Source organism: Lipotes vexillifer, unplaced genomic scaffold (assembly GCF_000442215.2).
Source record: "Lipotes vexillifer unplaced genomic scaffold, Lipotes_vexillifer_v1.1 scaffold394, whole genome shotgun sequence".
Classification (NCBI taxonomy): domain Eukaryota; kingdom Metazoa; phylum Chordata; class Mammalia; order Artiodactyla; family Lipotidae; genus Lipotes; species Lipotes vexillifer.
Genome location: NW_006791731.1, coordinates 3,293,313 through 3,307,211, shown reverse-complemented (window position 1 = coordinate 3,307,211; position 13,899 = coordinate 3,293,313). Strand labels below are relative to the sequence as shown.

Genomic DNA, 13,899 nt, shown 5'->3' with positions numbered 1-13,899 from the left:
GCGTCGTGTCCAAGTCACGGAGATGATCAATTAACACTTCCAGAAAGGAGATAAGGAGAGCTCCCCGATGCCGTCGTTTACCCCTCCCTTGTCCCTCATCGTCTGCACAGTATTCTAGAACCCTTAAAATACACCTTCAGGAGCCTTAAGGGTCTACTGCAATTGCACTCACAACTCAAAAACCTATCTACTTTGCATGTAAAAACCAAAATTTTTAAAGGACTCGGCAATCCTATTTTTTCTTATTCTCTTCACAGTACAATTCACTCTCATTCAAAAAGCATCACGTAATCTCAGATCAACAGTTTTCAAAGAAGAGAAGGAAGGAGCGGGGGAGGAAACAGGGCGGAATTATTCCTGTCTAGCCCATCTAAATGTATAACTACGGGCTCATCAAAGAGAAATCAAAACAAAAAGTTGTTCCCGGTACTAAAACAAGAAGTAAAATGCCAACTACGATAGCAAGAAAAGCAAAAAATAAAATAGGAATGCTTTTTCTCAATGGGGACTCATCTCCTGCTTCCTGAAAGGGGGCGTGCACTTCAAGCCACAAAGTCAAATCTTCACCAGTGTGTGCGTTTAGCCAAGCTGACGCCACACTTCCCAGAAGCCCCTTCCCTGCATACTCTGAGCCAGCGTGCATGGGGACCTGGAAGGCACAGGCACGCCCACCAACACTGCTGGGGTGGGGGGTGGAGGCAGCATCCCTTCCCCAGCTCCTCTAGCCGCCCCCAGGCCCTCTGCTTCAGCTTCCGCTCCTCCAGGGGGTCCTATCATCGAAGCTGGGGGCCGGGAGGTACTGAGAAACCAGCATGGTTCCTGTCCATCCCCGTGGGGTGGGGTCCAGCTCAGCCTCGCAAGTTCCCGCTCGTCTGTGCTTCCTTCCCACCCACCTCCGCCTCCCAACCGCCTCTCCGACTGCCTGCCTGAGGGTTTCAGGATCCGGCAGCATACACAGAAGCAACTGCTCCACATACTGTGCAGCCAGCTCCCACACTGGGTACAGTCAAATCCCGGTCACAAAGCACGCGTGCGTGTATGTACCTGTGTGCGTAATGGCAGAGAACCTCTCCTTGATGCAGGCTGCTCAGTGCCCTACTTCTGACTAGGCCCTGTCCTCGCCCCGCCTAGTCCAGCTGTAGCAAGGATCCCACTTAATTAGGTTAGCGAGAGTCCCCCCCCACCCTTGATATCCGATCACCCTCGATATCCAATCACCCTCAATATCTGATCAAGTTCCTCACGCCACCACCCCGCCGACGTCTAAGTCCTTGGCTTGCCATTAGCGAGAATCCTGTTTGGCCAACTGTGCCACAATCCCCCAGCCCGATGTCTCCTCCGAGTAATTTTCTGTCCACTCCCCACTCCCTTTGCTGTTGGCTCCGAATCCCCACTTGTCCTTGTATTCGGAGGGAGCTCAGTCTCTCTCCCCTACTGCAACAGAGCTGACCCTACTGCAACTGTCTGGAACAGTCCTCCTTGCCATCTTAACAAGTGTCGGGACAGTTTCTCTTTAATGGCATGTGTGTACTGTGTGCGCATGCGTGCATTTAGAGCCCTGACTGAACTGCCGTTTGCACAGCTTGTCACTGTTTTCAAAGCAGCGCTTCTTCCTGTTCCATAAACAAGGTCCTCTGTGCACCAAAGGCTGCCTTGAAACTGTTTCCAAGCTCAGTGAGTGTTTTTTCCCTCTGATGAAATACACACGTATTACCATCCCACTGCCAGGGGGCAGTAGCACTGTGCCGAAACGCACCTGCCGTCAGCAACTCGAATGGCCACGTGGAAGCAGGCAGTCATTTGGCAGTTAAACGAAAACGTCTCTGTCAAGAGGGGTCAGGGCAAGTGGCTCCCCTTCCCCCATATTAGGAGCTGAGAGGCTAGGGGTCCAGGCTCGTTCTGCCACTGGCTGTGGGGCTGGGACAGGCCGCTTCACCGGGCAGGACCTCTGTGTTCACCCCTGCAACGGGCCTCACTCGGCGGTGGCCTTCTGCAGCCGGGCAGCCCGGGAACGCAGGGGTGCCAGGGAGGGACGCCAGGACGCCGTCCTCCGGGCGTCCATTCCCGCTTTACGGATGAGATGCGTTACCTGACAGGCACTGCCACGCCCGAAGCAGCGGAAGACCCAGGTCTGGACTGAGCCGCATCCCTCAGCCCAAGCACAGCGGCACCTTTTCTTTCATTCATGCGAGCCCTTCCCTAAACACTCCTTCCCCTCACCTCCCCCTCACCTGTGTCCCACACACCTGCTGAGTACCTGCTCACTCTCCAGGGCCCACATCTCAAGCACCTGCTGCTGCCTCCTGATGAGCGCTCCTTCAGCCCTCCCTGGGAGACTCCATCTCTTCCCTCTTCTAGGTTTTCCTTAACCCTAAATCCATGCAAGTAAATCATCTGGCCAGAGGCTCCGACAAGGAGTGACAGGTGGGTAAGCAGGAGGGATCAATCACCTCATAATTCCTATCAGCCATTCCATATCACTTTTAAACTATGAACAAATGCCATGGTAAAATGTTATTTAAATGCACCTTCAGAACAAGTGTCCTAGCATTGCACTCCAACGTCCCCTCCACAACCCCCCTCCCGGAGTACTTCCTGAGCGGTCACTGATCACTGCCACCATCACTCACTCATTCCACGAGTATTTCCAGCACACCGACGACTATTTTAGATGCTACAAAGGTACAGGGAGGGGCTTCCCTGGTGGCGCAGTGGTTGAGAGTCCGCCTGCCGACGCAGGGGACGCGGGTTCATGCCCCGGTCCGGGAAGATCTCACATGCTGTGGAGCGGCTGGGCCCGTGAGCCATGGCCGCTGGGCCTGCGCGCCCGGAGCCTGTGCTCCGCAACGGGAGAGGCCACAACAGCGAGAGGCCCGCGTACCGCAAAAAAACAAAAAGGTACAATGAGCCAAGCAGAGTCACTGCTTTCTTAGAAAGCACGTTCTAGTTAGGGAGGCCCTAGGGCTCTAGGGATGGGATTACGGTGTGCTCGCTGGGATGGAGAAGACAGCACAGGAAGAGTCCGCTCCACTCCTAGACTCTCCACATGACCCAGGGTGGTCACCAGCAGTTCCTGGGGCTTCACGCTTCTCCCGGCAGAAAAGAGGAAACCCCTCTCTTCCCAGGCAGCTCGGCCCCTCGTCCCATAACCTAGCCTTGCTGTCCCTGAGGGGCCCAACTCTCCTAGAGGGAGATTTATCAAGAGAGGAAGTGGAGGGTCAGCCATAAAAACTGCCCGCCCTGAAGAAAAGTCCGGACATGACCAGAAGACTCTGTGAGGGCGGGGATGGGGAGGCCACCTGCACAGACCCACCCCAGAGCTGAAGGCGGGACGGCTGGCAAGAGTATAGCCGACGTCCTGAGACAAGAGAACACCAAAAAGCAAAAATCCGGACGTATTCAAGAAACCAAAGGATGGCCAATGTGGGTCAAATGTAGAGCGCTTCATACTCCCTGTTAAATTCACACATGTTGGTCTGAACAAGATACATTTCATAGTATGAGTATCTCTCATAGTAACGGACAGACTTTGGGCAAAGGACTTCATTAGCATCTCAAAGCGTGACAGACCTCAGCACAGTGGCCTGATGCTATCTGCCTCCCAAGAAATGAGAAACAAATGAGGCAAGCTACAGGGAAACAATCAGAAGACTGTAAGAGTCTCACATAAAAGAGATACAATCAGTAAACAGGCACACAGAACAAATATCCAAACTTGCAACTTACCCAGAAAATACAAATTAAAACAATAAGGCAACATTTTCTACATACTGAATTAGCAGCACTGCTGCCAGGGGTATAATTAGAACAATCCTTTCAGAAGGCAATTTCCAATGTTTCAACAGCAATAAAAGTGTTCAAAATGGCTGACCCAGTAATCCCTCTCCTGACAAAATCTCTCTCCTGCTCAAAAAGCCAAAGCGCTGAAGAGGCTCACCATAGCATTCCCAGTAACAGTGAAAATAAACCAAAAAAAGAAAGAACACAAATGAGAGTATTTATTATTAATGCATTCAACAGGATGTGAGTACTGAAGTGTGCCACTAACCAGCCACAGTGGCTTTAACTAGCCACTAATAGGGTTTCTTTTCAAAGTGATGACTTTTAAATTGACTGTGGTTAACAGGTGCACATATCTGTGAATACACTAAAAAACTGAAGGGCACATTTTAAACAGTGTGGTCTGCGAACTAAATCTCAATAAAGTTACTTTTAAAAAAGGAAAAGCATTTATTATTAATGCATTCAGCCATATGTGGATGCCAGTACAAGCCACTAGGAGACAGGGACAAGAAAAACAGCAAGTCAGACAGACACCTTCAGAGAGCTTGCAGCCTGAGTGCAGAGCCTGTCAATTAATTGAGCGATCGAAATACAGTGGGTGAAAGTGCTCGATGGGTAAGCACATACTCCAGTGGGAATGTTCCAAAGGAACACAAGGTAGTCTTGAGGGACCAAGAAAGGCTTTGTAGAAAACAACAGAAGTGGTTATCTACACTGAGATCTAAAGGACGAACAAATGTTAGCCAAAAGAAGGAAGGAAAGTGGAAAGGAAGAAGGGATGAGGGAGAGGAAGGGAATGAGAAATCCAGGTGCACACACCACACTTTCTTTATCCATCCTTCAGTGAATGGACATTGACGGATGCCGGTTTCACTTTTTGGCTGTTATGCGTGATGCCACTAGGAACACTCATGTACAAGTTTTTATGTGGGTGTATGTCTTCAAACCTCTTGAGTATATACCTGGGAGTGGAATTGCAGGATTGTATTGCACTACTGTCGATCATCCACCTTCCTTCCCAAAATCCCAGACAACAGAATCACACAAATCACTGTATCTAACATTCCCCAAATAAACCAAACCCTCTTAATTCCACCAGAACTGGAGAAAGTCCTCCTACCTGAAGCTATCCCTTCTGCTCAGTCTTGTCTGGCAAACACCAATTTGTTCTTCAAGGTCAAGGTCACCTCCTTCATGGAACATTACCCAAACCATTCTTCCACCTCTGAAAAGAACTGTCAATTCCCCCATGATGCTCCCATATCCATCATTTACTATGGACTCCTCTGTAGGCTTAACCGTGGCATCCTCCCCACACCCTATTCTTTTCATGTAAACAGTTGGTCCTGCAGCCCCACGAGTACGTGCCTCAGGATGGCCTGTACTCTGGATCCACTGGCAAAGATCATCTTTAAAGGAGCTTTACTAGCTGAACTTGTGGGCATTTTTGGAGCATATTTTTTGTTTAAAAAGATGAACGCAAGCCAAGATTTCAGGCAGACAACGAGCAAGAAATTCCCCTTCATCTTGGGAGTTCATTACAAATCCATTGAACACTCTGGAATGTATGGAATCAGAGAGCAAGATCCAGAAAAGTGGCTGAACAGCAAAAATTAGGAATTTTCCCATTGACCAAGGTTTGCCCTATTTCATAGTATCAGGCAAGACTAAAATTCCAAACTTGACATGGATGGATTTCAGAATATTTAAGGTTAAATGTAAATTCTCATTAAGTCAGAGGTTTTATTCTTTGAACTGTGAAGAAAGTGAAGGAAGGTTTGTTTATTATGTTATAAATGCAGTTTTGTTTACTACTCAAAATAAAGTGGTTCTCCTTAAAAAAAAAAAAAAACCCTATAATTCTGAATAGATAAATCTTTCAAAATAGATAAAATAGTAAAACACCTATTTTTAATATTTACTACATTTCTTTTCCATTATAGTTTATTACAAGATATTGAGTATGTAGTACCCTGCACTATACAGTGGGACATTGTTGTCTATCTAATTTATTCCCCTCTCCTCTCCCTTTTGGTAACCGTAGGTTAGTTTTCTATTGTCTATGAGTCTGTTTCTGTTTTGTAAATAAGTTCATTAATATTTATTACATTTTTAACTCACACATTTAAAATCCCATTATCTAAAAATATATTAACTAGAAATACTGCTCTTATCCATTGTCACTTTACCTGAAACAATATTCAAACTCTACATCAATGTCTCTGGTACTACTAGAGCCACTTTGGAATAAAATTCATCATAAAATTTAAAAAAACAAGCAAACAAAAAAGAAATCTAGCTGACCTTCACAGCGAGGCACCTGGCTTCCAAGAGGACAAGCCCCACTGTGCAAGTGCTTATTGACTCTTTGCTTGCTTCACGCTTCTTGGCATCCCATTGGCCAAAGCAAGTCATATAGCCAAGCCCAGAGTCAGCATGGGAGGGGACACACAAGTGCATGGATATATGGAGGCCTGCTTCATTGGAGGCCACCAAAGTAACAGTTTAGCACAACCCCCTGGGTTTGTGGTTTAAGGAAATGTGTGAAATTCAAGGGTAGAGGGGAAAGAACAGGGTTTGTCGGAAGTGGTAGGGTGGTGGTGCAGTATCCCGTCCCCAGATCTCCCAAGTGAGCCCCTGAGGAGGACAGTAGGCTTGGGAGAGCCAGCAGCAGTGGAGAGTCAAAGTCCCCGGCAAGTATGGTGAGGCAGGGGAGGGGGTGGTAGTCAAGGTAGAGAACCTGAAAAGCCTCTAGGCCATTCCCTCACTCAACAGGCATCACTGAGCCCCTACTCTGCGCCTTGCCCTGGTCTGACTGCTGCAGACACAGAGAGGAGTAAGACTTGGCATGTGACCTTGGAAGACAGATCATACCCACAGGTGCCAACACAGTGTGAGAGGTGGCAGCTTAGTGCTGCAGTGGAAGGTTGTCCAGGGCATTTTGGGGTCTCAGGGGAGGGATTCCAGGAGTGGTTCCCAATGGAGGAGTACTAGAAAAATAAATAGACAAGACAGTGGAGCTGGAGTAGATAGAGGCCAGACTGGGCCCCAGCCTGGGCCCTATAGCTGCCTTCTAGCCGTGACAGTGAAGAGGTGAAAGCAGGCCCACAAGTAGGCTCTGGGAAGACCACCTGAAGATATTCTTCCCATTTTATGGATGAGCAAACTGAAACTCAGAGCGGGTAAGTCATTCAACCGAAAAAAATAAAAAAAAAAAAAAAAAAAAAAAAAAAACAATTGGCCCCAGAACCCATCTTGTGAGTTCCTGCGCACTGGCAACACACCGGGCGGGGTGGGGGGGTGGGGGTGGGGGTACCTATGAGGACGGGCAGGCAAGAACCCCCAGACTGTGCCGCCTCCATCTGCAAACACCCAGACAGGTTCCCGTCCAAGGAGAAGGCTACGCCTCTCTTCCATATTTCATTTCAATGCGGTGATATTTAGAAATGTTAATTATCAACTCTGTGAATGGTACCAGGAGCTCTCCAGGAGAAAGGTCACCCAATCAATTAAAATACTATCATTAAAATAATAACAAACTACCACACAATCTGTAATATCCTAGTTGTACAAATGAGAAAATGAAGGCCCAGGAAGAATTTAATTACTGATCTGAGGTTATGGTAATTAGAGGTTGGGGTGAGTGGAGGGAACCCTTGGTCCTCCTGACTTCAGTCCTCTTCTCAGAAGACTCCAATTAACCAAATACCATTACACACAGGCCCTTATGAGGCAGCGGCTTGTTCAACAGGGTCAAATATCCCAAGTTTCTCTCCTTCTAGACCCAGTGTCTTCGGACCACTAATTAATATGACCTTAAATGACCACCAAGTTCCTTCTCTCCTGGGGCTTCTGCAGGGAAGGCAGGCCGACTAAACAGGCACCGGCTCTGTCGGTGCAACGTGAGAAGTGCGTGAGGGGAGAGACCGAACAGCAGGAGGACGACGGGTCCCCTGGGACTTGTGACAGGCAGCCTAGAGGAAGTGCAGACCCAGGGGAGATGGCTGACAAGGTGCAGGCAAGGGGTGAGGGCAAAGGCCCGCTGCGGGAAGAAGATGTGTATTTGCGAGAAAAAAGTCCAGGACGAGGCAGGTGAGGCAGGGGGAGGTGGAGGCAGCTCAGGGAAGGGATGTGCTCCCCTCCCTGGGAGCGACTGCGTCAGTCCCTGGGTGTGTGATTACAGAGACCCAGCTCCTCCCCACACAGCACGGCCATCCCAGTGCCAGAAGCCCCGCTGAGGCCTCACCCCCCGAGGCTCTGGGCGGCGTCCTCTCCAGACAGTGCCCTCCACAGGGAGATAGGGACCTCGCCACGAGAACCTGTACGACCTTTCAGTGAGGGGGCAGAAGGGCGGCCTGTGGGATGATGCAGGACGGCTCCAGGGTCACCCCAGCCCGGAGCTCCCGGGGGCCGCCAAGGCCCCTGCAGATTCTGCCCCGAGGCCCAGCTTCCCTCTGCCCAACCAGACCTGCCTCCTCCTCTTCCCCTCAGTGGGTGTCGATCCCAAGAGCACTTCTAATAAACGCTCCACACATGCATCACAGCCAAGAGTGCTTCCCAGGGGACCCACAGCACATGCTAACCCGGCGGGAGGGACAGGCAGACAGGGCGCTGGGACAGAGGCAGCGGAGGGCTGATTTCCAAGGGCCTGTGCGGCACCCAGGCAGCAGGAGAACACCTGGGGCTCAGGGTGGGACCTGGGCTGGAGATAAACGGATTGTGACCGAAACCCCAAAAACACGTGACACCCAGGAACTGTGTGAGAAGAGAAGGTGACGGAGGCAAGGACCTAGAAGAAAGTTGCCCTGACGTCTGGGCGAAGACATGCACGATCCCTCAGAAAGTCAAGACAGACGCTGCCCGCGAGGGGAGCAGTGACCAAAAGGGGCACAAAGGTGTTTGGGGTTCTGGTCTTGTGTCCGATCTGGGTGCCGGGTACCACGTGGTCACTTCGTGAAAACTCACTGAGCAGTGTGCTTGTGAATCGTGCACTTCTGCATATAAGTGTTACACTTCGACACTTACATTTTATAAAACGTAGGCAAAGGCAAGGGGAGCCCATGCCGGAGGCTGAGAGCAGCGAGAAGGGCCAGTAGTGTGTGTTGAGAGGGGCCCAGGGAGGTGAGGGCACGGAGGACATCACCCACCCGATCCTGGGCCGGTGTTGACGGGGGCCAGCACCAGGAGTGCACTCATTCATCTTTCCTGGGAGGAAACTGGAGTTTGAATCCACTCACCTTGATCTGATAAGAAATCCAGCATGGTCTGTAGCAGGAAGGACAAGTGCCTGACAGAGAGAGCAGGGTTCCCCATCCTCCGGGACGCGTAGACCAGCTCATGAAGCAGACGCATCTGGACGGCAGCCCAGCCTCGGTGCGTGCCTGCGACAGAAGACACAGAGCATCAGAGCAGGGCTTCAGGGGCGCACTGGCAACAGGGCCGACACATGAGCCCGCTGGAGCCATGTCTAACCTGTAAAACTCATGATTTCAAGATAACGCCTCAACCACCAGGCTCAAAGGGCAACCAAAGCATTTCCCCTGTGTTTATCCTGGAGAAGCGCACTCACATGATGCGCCTGTTCACATGTTTTTTTGGGTTTTTTTATGTTTTTAAAAAATGCTTTATATTATATGGGGTTGGCCAAAAAGTTCGTTCGGGTTTTTCCACAAGATGTTAGAGAAAAACCCAAACGAACTTTTTGGCCAACCCAATATTTTCTCTCTTCTGCAAAGACACAATTTTTAAAATAACCCACTTTGAAATACTTATAATAAGGTTATGACAAAAGATTATGTTTTCAGTGGCATGTATTTGAATTACAGCATACTTTTCTTTTCAAGAAAATACTGATATTTGATGAGCCTTCATTATCAACAACCAAGGCCATAAAATTAAGAAGCACAGCATTTCCCTAAAGTATAAGAACAGAAAAGCAGAAAGCTAAATTAGAAAAAAGGTTACCAGCAAAACTGTGGCTGCTCCCTCCAAAATAACTTAGCTGTTTGAAATCACAGGTGGAAGAAATCGGTTGCACAGCCATCGAAAGGTATTTTTTTAAGATCACAGGATTTTAGAGTTGTTTATTCCAAGTCCCTTTTGGCAACAGTTACTGCTTTTAAATATTTTCCACCTTAAAATTCTTCATGAAGATGTGGAAACAGGGCTCAAAAACAGTTACCACCCAAGTGCTGTGTGCCCAGGGGCCCCGGGGGGTTGGTAGAAAGGTTGGGGGAAAGGATTTAAGACTCTGACCACAGGATCCCTCCTCTCATAGGCCTACTGACCGTCTCTCCCACCGCCTACCCTACAAGGCTGGCAAGTCCCTTTTGTGAATTTCCACTGAATCCTGCACAAATCTTGTCCCATAGGTGTTATCTGGCACATACAGTGAGGCACCTGTAAGCTTGTGTCTTTGTTTCTTCCATCAGTCCTTAATTTCCTTGGGAGCCAGGATGGTGTCTTATTCACCCAAATATCCTTACTGCCTAGTAAGATGCCTAATACACAGCTGGTCCTTAACAGGCTCGTGGGTCAAGTTGAAAGCCTGATGAAAGAAAAAGCCCCTATTTTTCAGACATGCCTACTTAAGCATATAGGGTAAAATGACATGATTTCTGGGATTTGCTGTAAAATATTTCAACAAAGAACAAATAAAAGAAAAAGAAAGGTCTGAATAAAGCCAGATATGGCAAAATCTTATTAATTACTTAATCTGGGTGATGGGCTATTGTACTGTTCTCTCTGATTTGTGTATATTTAAATTATTTCATAGTAAGTTTTAAACTGTTAACTGAATAACAATTACTAATAATTATGAATTGAAATTCTTAGAGCTGACCAAACCTACCCACACACAAAAACCTTGATATCCTACCAGTTTCATCTTACAGAAATCTTTTCATACAATGACAGGAGAGGAAGGAAGGACAAGTCCCTGCAGTATTTCCACGATGTCAAAAGACCAAAGGCCAAAATGAAACAAGAGATTCTGAAAAGGATGATAAGGCTGAAATCAACGTCATGACTAACCTAGCCCAGAATTCTAAATGACCTGACCTAACTAATCTCCACCCCACCATACCAAGAATGGGGCACATATCACTCTGTAGATTTTTTTTTAATAGATGAGGATCCAGTTCCTACCACAGGCAATTACGGTAAGACTGAGTATAAATTTTCTTAACACCAAATAGAGTACAAATCATAATTTCTATGCGATTCAAACTGCTCCTCCTATAAAATCTGAATCTTTTTATTCTTAAGACAGATTTGCAGTATATGAGCCAGTGATAAAATTTTCAACACTCTTGTATTCAAAAAGTTCAGCAATGTGAGAGTTTATTACCTCAACTATTGCCTTTTACCAAACTTATGTGCCTTACCACTCTCTTTCATAAGAGTTCCTGGGGAAAATTTAATCTCTCATTCAGCAAAAGGCTAAGCAAAAGGTATGATCAAAAAAATCTTCATATATAGGAATATATATATAGTAAGATTAAAGTGATAATAAGCAGCCTGTTAAGCTGGCAAATACACACACAGTGTACTTCTGTGTCCCTACCTCGACTTTCCATAACCAGCCAGGGAAAATGTTCATTTCCAGAAAAAGAGAGAGAAATACATTTCAGGTCCTGAGAATACAGACAATTTCCCTTTTATTCACAGGTACGGGGATTTAGCAGAATTCCATTTAATTCTCTGAGAAATGTTGAAAGTAGTCCAGAGCAACAGTGGAGATGGGGTTTAAAGTAACTTTTATTTCTTATTAAAAATACAGCCAGCTGACATTTATCACTTTTACCTTATTCGATCTCCTACCTTACCTCCCCACCTCTTTCACAAAATGATGGTGAATGTCCCCTCCGGCAACAGAACGCTAAGTAAAAAGTATCAAATCACATGGAGGTGTGCTTATTTGTTTCATTTTTCAAAAGAAACATGTTTCATCCATGTGATTTAAAAATTAAGATCAAGAGACAAACTCTATTCAATAAATGGCAATGAGCACACGTCATGTAGCTGCTCATCCGGTTTGGGCACACGTTACACGTATTTACAGGCACGCCTGCTGTGTGCCAGCGAGGGGACACAGGGAGAGGCAGGGTCTCTGCTCTCACAGGGCACACAGCCTGGTGGGTGGCGGGGGAAAGTGCTAAATCATTGCCCAGTTTTTTTAATGTACTTACACATTATGGGAAATGCTGTTTAGAAAGGACAGGAGTACGTGAAAGAGAGAAATAAAAGGACTGCATTTAGGTGGAGAGACGACGGGGGACCTCTAGAAGAGCTGACACTCAGCGGAGACCTGAAGGATGCCTGGGGTGCAGCGGTGAACGGCAGGGAAGAGCATTCCTAAGGAAGCAATAGCCGGGAGGAGACCCGGCAGTGGACACCTGGATGGCGTGCGCACAACTGGCCCAGCACAGAGAGAAAAGGCTAAGCCAGCCCAGTGTAACTGCATAAAGCCCAGGAGGCTTGCATTTACTCTGGAGCCAGCCTGCAGTTATGTTCGAGGGATACAAAAGGGGTCACTGGAAAGCACCTGCGATCTCTCCAGGAGGCTCTCAGAAGCACACTAGCAGGGATCCCGGTCCCACGCACATGGAAACTCAATCCCCCTTCCCATCTCTCTGCAGAGCAACAGTGTGACCGCTCGAAAAAACCCCTTCCCAGACACTAACTCGCCCCACAAAATTTGTCCCGAAGACGGCCTAACGGAGCCTGTATGCTCAACTGTCCCCTCCACAGGCCTGGAGGTCTCATCTCGTCTCTCACACCAGCAACTCTCAGCCTTTCAAATGTAAACCCCGAAAGCTTCTAGGGCTTGTCCAGCTATTCTGCCCTTAACTTCAACCACTGGTACCAGAGCCAAGGCAGGGGGCCACCCCACCAGCACGCACTCCTTCCCAATGGGGCCAGGCCTGAAGCACTGGCCCTCAGGGTACTTTATTCCAGCCTCCACGTGGCCTCAGGGGGACGGATGGAATTAGACCTCACCTGACAGTATCTGCTGAGCACTGTCCTAGCACATTCTGGGGACTGACTCACTCAGTCCTTATAACAACCTTCCCGTGACACAGTAAAAGTACCTCCCTGTACAGATGAGGGACAGAGGACTTGACGGGGGCCATGCAGCCAGTCGGTAATGGTGTCACCCTCTCACTAGCTGTTCGACCTGAGGAACAGCATTTAACCTCCCCAAGCCTCTATTCCCTCAAGTGCGGTACAGGGCCCACTACACCCGTTCACCAAGCCATGAGAAATGATGGTACACATATGAAACCCTTCTCCCTGAGGCCACAAGCAGCATAAGGCAAGTGCAAGTGCAAGGTGTGCTGGAAGAAAGACCATGTGAAGCAGATGGGGCGCTCCATCACCTGACCCTTCGGCCCTGGGCCAGGGACACAGCTGGGCCTGGGCAGCAGGCTCTGGGTTCCGGGCCTCGCCCACGCCCAGGACAGCGCCCTTGTGCAGGCAACACTCTCAGGCACTGACCCTATCGGGCAAGGAAGTTGCTCTATATTTGTCACTTAAAATACTGGGAAATATAAGGACAACTTTTTAAAGAAATAAAGACATCCCTGACTTCAAAATGTACTGTAAAGCTACAAAAATCAAGACAGCGTGGTAATGGAAAAACGAACAAACAACACAGGATGGACACCACCAAGAATAAATCCTAACGTAAACCATGGATTCTGGGTGACGCTGTGTCAGTGCAGATTCATCCGTTGTAACAAACGAACAACCCTGGCGGGGATGTTGATGAGGAAGGAGGCCGGGGCGGGGGACGGGGGACGGGGGTGTGTGGGAAACGGCTAAGCTCAATTTTGCTGTGAACCTAAAACTGCTCTAATGACGTCTACTTTAAAAAACAATGATAATAAGGTCACACAGGGGAAAGTGTGGTGGTAGGAGGGACGTGATAAAATCCATTATCACATGATTTACATTTATTTTGTTTTTTTTTTTTTTTGCGGTACGCGGGCCTCTCACTGTTGTGGCCTCTCCCGTTGCAGAGCACAGGCTCCGGACGCGCAGGCTCAGTGGCCATGGCTCACGGGCCCAGCCGCTCCGCGGCATGTGGGATCTTCCCGGACCGGGGCGCGAACC

At 48.4% G+C, this 13,899-nt stretch overlaps 1 protein-coding gene across 1 annotated transcript in view; it reads right to left on the bottom strand.

Annotated features, from left to right (window-relative positions):
* Positions 1–13,899, bottom strand: part of TRAPPC9 (trafficking protein particle complex subunit 9) — a 521,576-nt gene that overhangs the window by 444,268 nt on the left and 63,409 nt on the right. The window contains exon 9 of the mRNA XM_007464593.1: positions 9,021–9,164. Within this exon, the coding sequence (XP_007464655.1) occupies positions 9,021–9,164 (144 nt within the window). The remainder of the gene's footprint in view (positions 1–9,020; positions 9,165–13,899) is intronic.